This window comes from Sebastes fasciatus, chromosome 22, assembly GCF_043250625.1.
Source record: "Sebastes fasciatus isolate fSebFas1 chromosome 22, fSebFas1.pri, whole genome shotgun sequence".
NCBI lineage: Eukaryota > Metazoa > Chordata > Actinopteri > Perciformes > Sebastidae > Sebastes > Sebastes fasciatus.
Genome location: NC_133816.1, coordinates 17,796,039 through 17,801,828, shown reverse-complemented (window position 1 = coordinate 17,801,828; position 5,790 = coordinate 17,796,039). Strand labels below are relative to the sequence as shown.

The following is a 5,790-nucleotide window of genomic DNA, read 5'->3' as shown; positions in this document are numbered from 1 at the left end:
CATTTTTTGTCATTATTACTATATTCTTGGACATGCATTAAGTATTTCCCTCAATGGTTTCTTCCGTAGCTTCAAAAGTAAATGCTTTAGTTTGGAATTTTCAAAATTCATGTTGTGAATATGCAAATTAAGGTCAGTCATCAAAAACTCTGGATTGTTTTAGTGAGTGGTTGTACTATATAGCACTATAGACGTTCAATATTGTGAATATTATTCACAAGAAAATTAATTCACCTTAGGCATTGCAAGTATTTTGATTTTTATTGACATTTTACAGACCAAGCGATTTAATAGAGAATATAATCTGCAGGTAATGATAATGAAAATAATTGTTATGTGGACATTTGGACTTAAAAAGGACATATTATGCTTATTTTCAGGTGCATACTTGTATTTTGGGTTTCTACTAGAACACGTTTACATGCTTTAATTTTCAAAAAAGGCTTTATTCTTCTCATACCGGCTGTGCTGCAGCACCTCTTTTCACCCTCTGTCTGAAACGCTCTGTTTAAGGGCATGCCAAACTAGCTGTTATGCAAATGTGTTACTTGGTGACATCACCACGTTACGGAATTAAAGGCGGGACTTCAAGCAAGGCGTTTCAGGCAGTTCAGGAGCAGTGTTTCTGTGTGGGAGAGTAACTCCCTTTTAGCGTGGACTTTGGGCTTTGTAACTTTGCAAACCTTTTACATGCACTAAAACTATATAACACACTAAAGGAAAGGGGGGAAAACACAAAAGCATGATAGGTCCTCTTGAATGAGACAAACTCCAGTCAATTCCCTATTTTATTGCTTATAATATATAATATGATTTGACAACACGTTTTAATTCCATGTATATTTTGAGCTGCAAGAACCCCAAACCTTTCCACAGTGTTAGTCAATTTCTAACACACTCTAAACTTGAATTACAACAGAGATCTGAACACTTTGTCTCAGTTATCTGGCACACAGTCACTATAGAAAATCTGGAAGTTCTTATCCACATCCATCCTCCCCTTGAGAAACTTCTCCAGGTTCTTGAGAGGAACTTCCACCATGTGGTTGTTGACGCGATCATTCAGCCCGTACGCCGCAAACACGGGGAACTTGTAGCGCACAAAGTACGGCGCGTTTTGGTCAAACTCGACGCAGCAGTAGGCCGACCACACGTACTCCGGCACGGCCACCCGGTCCAGGTTGTTGCGACGGATCGTGTGCCCGGAGGTGGTGATCCCGGTGACCACGAAGGCTTTGCCGCGGCAGTAGTTGTTGAGACGTTTGCGGATGAGGTCCTGGTGTTCCGCCCAGGGACCTATGTTGAACTCCCTGATCTGGGGTACCACGTTGGTCAAGCTGTAGGTGGAGGCTTTGTCCAGAGGGTCGGCCTGATGCTCGTCGGGGTTTAGCTGGCCGCGTTCGTACTGAACCACGTCGGCGTAGTCCTCCAGGACTGCCTGGGTGTCCTCAAAGTTCATATGCATGTTTGAAGATTGGGGGAAGGGCTCCATGTTACTGCTGCTCTTCTCTGAGGCCAACTACAGAGGGAGAGCGACAAGGAGAGGCACAATATTGCTGAAAAGTTTCTGTTTTATTACTTCTAAAAAGTTAGAGCAGACAATAACCCATCATTAAGAGACTTTTTTCACTTTCAGACAAGTTGCCACATTTGCAAGTGACAGATTACATACATATATACCAGAGCATAAATGGTCAAGGCAATGATATCTCATTGAAATACCATTCATAGCCAATAAAGTAGCTTATCTCAAGCTTACTTTGTTGCCAGTAGCAACAGTAATATGGTTGCCCCAGCTCTCTAAACTGCTCCTTAGGTGTAAATATATGAAATATGTGTTTTCTGTGTCTTCAGACATAATGAAATTCATGATAAATGCATACGAATAAATATACATAGGATATGTTATGGCAAAATATAAGATAGTATACTGTACCTACATGCACAAACAACCTACATCGGGTTTGAATTGAAACAGACTTATAGTAAACTAGTATTTGGACGCTCACCTGGGGTTCAAACATCCACGGGAAGTCCACCTTCTTCTCGCCGTCTGACTTCTTGAATGTGTAGGCCGAATAGATGGGGATGTGTCTGTGGGGGTCGTACAGGGTGACATAACGGGGTTTGTCCTCGTATCTCTGGCAGATCTTGGTAAAAGAGTTGCTGAGGTAGCCTCTGGGTGGAGTGCCCATGAAGAGAGAGTCCTTACAGCGCTCCACATGGTTGAAGTCTCCCACCACTCCTGCCTGGGCCCCCTGCAGCAGCACACAGGTCAGCACGGCCACGACAGATGCCAGGGGTAAGGCGCAGTTTACCGGTGTAGGCATCATCACGGAGAGCTCTCTTTCCCTCTACGTCTGCTCGTATGTCTCTTTTACCACCTGTGACACACCACTGCAAATCCACTACAAGTACAGCCTCTGTCCCAGCTCTCTCAACATTTCCCTTCTCACCTCGTCTGTACTTCGAGCAAACTGGCGTCCCATTGTAAAGTCTTTTCCATATATTCAAAGTGCCACGAGTGTCGTAGCAGTAATTCAAAAGCGGTGAATGTTATCAATCATGGAGAGCATTTTATTACTGTGAACAGCATGAGGGAATAATGACGCTGACTTGATACTCTCGTATGAAAAGTGAGACCTTTCCTTCAAGTTGTAATGACGTTTTGCATTTACTTTTTTTTTTTTTTTTACTTTTCTTGTGTTGAGACAGAGGGCTACAGAGTGGGAACAAAAGACAAAAGTAAACTTTACAAGTTTTTTTTACACAAATGCACAGCAGCTGTCAGTTTCAGCTTTGGCCTCTAAGTCCATCCTCTTCACCCAGAATGAATACCGATGATCTAGAGTCTGTAGTAAACATCATAAGGACTACAACAGCAGTGACCCCATGAAAAGCTCTGTGACGTTTAGTTTAGTTTAGTTTAGTTATAATGCTGGTGCTGTAATATAGTAAGTGATTGTTTCATGAAGGGCAATAGGAAAAAGATAGACATATACATATATTAGGGCTAGGATTGTACATAGTTAATCACGATTAATTGCAAATTAATCACACTTTTTTTTCTGTTCAAAATATACTTTAAAGGGATATTTGTCAAGTATTTAATACTCTTATCAACATGGGAGTGGGCAAATATTTTTCTTTATGCAAATGTATGAATATATTTATTATTGGAAATCAATTACCAACATAAAACAATGACACATATTTTCCAGAAACCCTCACAGGTACTGCATTTAGAATACAAAATATGCTCAAATCATAACATGACAAACTGCAGCCCAACAGGCAACAACAGCTGTCAGTGTGCTGACTTGACTATGACTTGCCACAAACTGCATGTGATTATCATAAAGTGGGCATGTCTGTAAAGGGGAGACTCGTGGGTACTCATAGAACCCATTTACATTCACATATCTTGAGGTCAGAGGTCAAGGGACCCCTTTGAAAATGGCCATGACAGTTTTTCCTCACCAGTTTGGAGCGTTATTTATCCTCCTTCACGACAAGCTAGTATGACATGGTTGGTACCAATGGATTCCTTAGGTTTTATAATTACATGTGATGTCAGTATTAAACTGGGAATTCAAATTTGTTAAAACTTTTGTGAATGATTATAATCAATTTGTACAATATTGTACGTGTTCTTGAATGTGTCAAAATAAAGCTCAAAGACAGTTTAATTACAGTTTTCAAAGTTTTATTACTTCAAATTAGACAAAGCAGGTACATTTGTTACATTTTCAGTGAGACTAATGCCCAGTTATTTCTAAATCAAGGCTTCAAAATCCAGTAAGAGCGCTGCTAAACAATTCAGTCTCTAAGTGTGTATTGTTACTACAGATTCCATGTTGAGCTTCTCCAGTAAGCTATAGAAGACATTGTGACATTTCACAGCAGGAAAAGCACAGGTGTAAATAATTGGGCTGTTCTCATACCTGATACCTGTAGCTATACCTAAGAAAAGTAATGCACCGTAATTTGTATATATCCACAAAATCAATTTGTATGTAATCATGAACCAGGAAGAATACAGAGCGACAAACGCCACATAGGGAGGAGGTCAGGGTGGATGGGCGGGTCCAAAGACATTGGACTTTTGCCCAGGAGACTGGTGTTTGTACCCCATGTGGAACCAGAATTCACATTTCATTTGTCACGTAACATCCGGTCTTAAGTTACGCCACATCCTGAGTCATTTTAACCCAAACCATGATCTTTTCCTAAACCCAACTAAGTAGTTTTGTTGCCTAAATGGCTGTCTTATAGCTAAATATTTGATTATTTAGTTTTTACTGGACCCTGGTGGGACACAGTCACCCACAAAGATCTGAAAGTTCTGGTCTACAAAGGTTGTCTTCTTGAGGAACTCCTTCAGTTTCTGGACGGAGAATTCAACCATCTCGTTGTTCTCCTCCTCATTCAGGCCGTAGTAGGCAAAAGATGGGAACTTGTAGCGCTCACTATAAGGTGCGTTGTGGTCGTAGTCAGCGCAGCAATAGGCAGACCACACGTGCACGGGCACTGCTACGCGGTTGATGTTTTCCCGACGGATCATGTTCCCCGAGGTGGTGATACCTGTGACGATGTACGCTGTTCCGCGGCAGTAGTTGTTAAGCCGTTGGCGGACGATGTGCTCCTGTTTGTTCCAGACGCCGTTGTTGAAGTCCGGCACCACGGGCACGACGTTGGTGAGGGTGTAGGTGGAGGCCTTGTCGTCAGGGTCGTCCTGATGCTCGTCTGGGTTGAGGGTGCCGCGCTCGTAAAGGACGGCGTTTATGTAATCGTCCAGAACAGCTTGGGCATCTTCGAAATTCATGTGCATGTAACCACGTGGGAAGGGCTGCATCTCGTCTGTATCAGAGGATGTAGATAGCTGTGTGGGCAGACAGACAGAGCCAGTGCAAAATAGAGGATGAGGATAGGACGGTAGAATAGGATTACACAACATCTGCATTCATTTTTTGGGGGACTTTGAAAAATTATAGCATATTGTTCATGTTAACTTGCCTGAACCTTCTATGTTTCCTTACCTGCGGTTCATACATCCACGGGACATCCACGCATTTTTCCCCTTCTGAGCGCTTGAAAGTGTACGCAGAGTACACAGGTATATGGTCCACGGTGTCGTACAGCGTCACGTAGCGTGGCTTCTTGTTGTAACGTTGACAAATGAAGCGGAGGGAGTGGTGCTCCAGCCCGGTCGGTGGTGTTTCCATGTAGAGGAATTGTCTGCATTCTGGAGACAGCTCTTCTTCCACTCTCCCTCTTACCGCTGATGTTATTAGGTTGACAAGCAGGAAAGTCTGCGCCCAAAATGCCATAGTCAGATGTCACTCTGGTGAAAGCTGTCAAATTTAACTCAAGTCTGTGAGCTGCAAGAAATGATTGTGTCTCTACAGCTGCCCATGGAGCTCAGTAAAACAGCTAACACAGGTTTCACGCTCTGTAATCAGGACTCAATATGCAAAACAATACACTTCTTACACCTCAGCAGGTCCACCCACAGCTAGAGGAACAGTTACAGTAGGCAGCCAATAGCAAAGCCATCAGTGTTTCTCTCATTGGTGGGTAAGACAGTAGAAATCCTCTTAACTTCTTCAAACCCACGCACACCTGCGGTCAACCACACCTCAAACACACAAAATGTTATGAACAATTCTAGTCAAGTTCAGAGGAACAGTTACAGTAGGCAGCTAAAGCAGGTTTCCAAAGAATACATGTACATTATGCTGATTTCAATTTTTTTTTTTTAATGCCCTAATCTTGGATTTGAATATTTCG

General features: G+C 42.5%; 2 protein-coding genes across 2 annotated transcripts; both read right to left on the bottom strand.

The window, feature by feature from the left end:
- Nucleotides 1-248: 248 nt before the first annotated feature.
- On the bottom strand, nucleotides 249-2,436 carry LOC141760246 (endonuclease domain-containing 1 protein-like). The gene is made up of 2 exons (XM_074622895.1): nucleotides 2,010-2,436; nucleotides 249-1,519 (listed from the first exon to the last, which is right to left on the bottom strand). Exons 1-2 carry the CDS (start codon nucleotides 2,331-2,333, stop codon nucleotides 938-940), a joined length of 906 nt encoding a protein of 301 aa, XP_074478996.1. The 5' UTR covers nucleotides 2,334-2,436; the 3' UTR covers nucleotides 249-937.
- Nucleotides 2,437-3,977: 1,541 nt separating this feature from the next.
- Nucleotides 3,978-5,367, bottom strand: LOC141760247 (endonuclease domain-containing 1 protein-like). The gene is made up of 2 exons (XM_074622896.1): nucleotides 5,040-5,367; nucleotides 3,978-4,882 (listed from the first exon to the last, which is right to left on the bottom strand). Exons 1-2 carry the CDS (start codon nucleotides 5,328-5,330, stop codon nucleotides 4,292-4,294), a joined length of 882 nt encoding a protein of 293 aa, XP_074478997.1. The 5' UTR covers nucleotides 5,331-5,367; the 3' UTR covers nucleotides 3,978-4,291.
- Nucleotides 5,368-5,790: the final 423 nt, after the last annotated feature.

Excerpts from the sequence above, each read along its gene's own strand:
- LOC141760246 (XM_074622895.1), bottom strand. The coding sequence starts at position 2,333 with ATGATGCCTACACCGGTAAACTGCGCCTTACCCCTGGCATCTGTCGTG. Across the intron at positions 1,520-2,009 it reads CGTGGATGTTTGAACCCCAG|TTGGCCTCAGAGAAGAGCAG; the intron begins GTGAGCGTCCAA and ends CTCCCTCTGTAG.
- LOC141760247 (XM_074622896.1), bottom strand. The coding sequence starts at position 5,330 with ATGGCATTTTGGGCGCAGACTTTCCTGCTTGTCAACCTAATAACATCA. Across the intron at positions 4,883-5,039 it reads CGTGGATGTATGAACCGCAG|CTATCTACATCCTCTGATAC; the intron begins GTAAGGAAACAT and ends CTGCCCACACAG.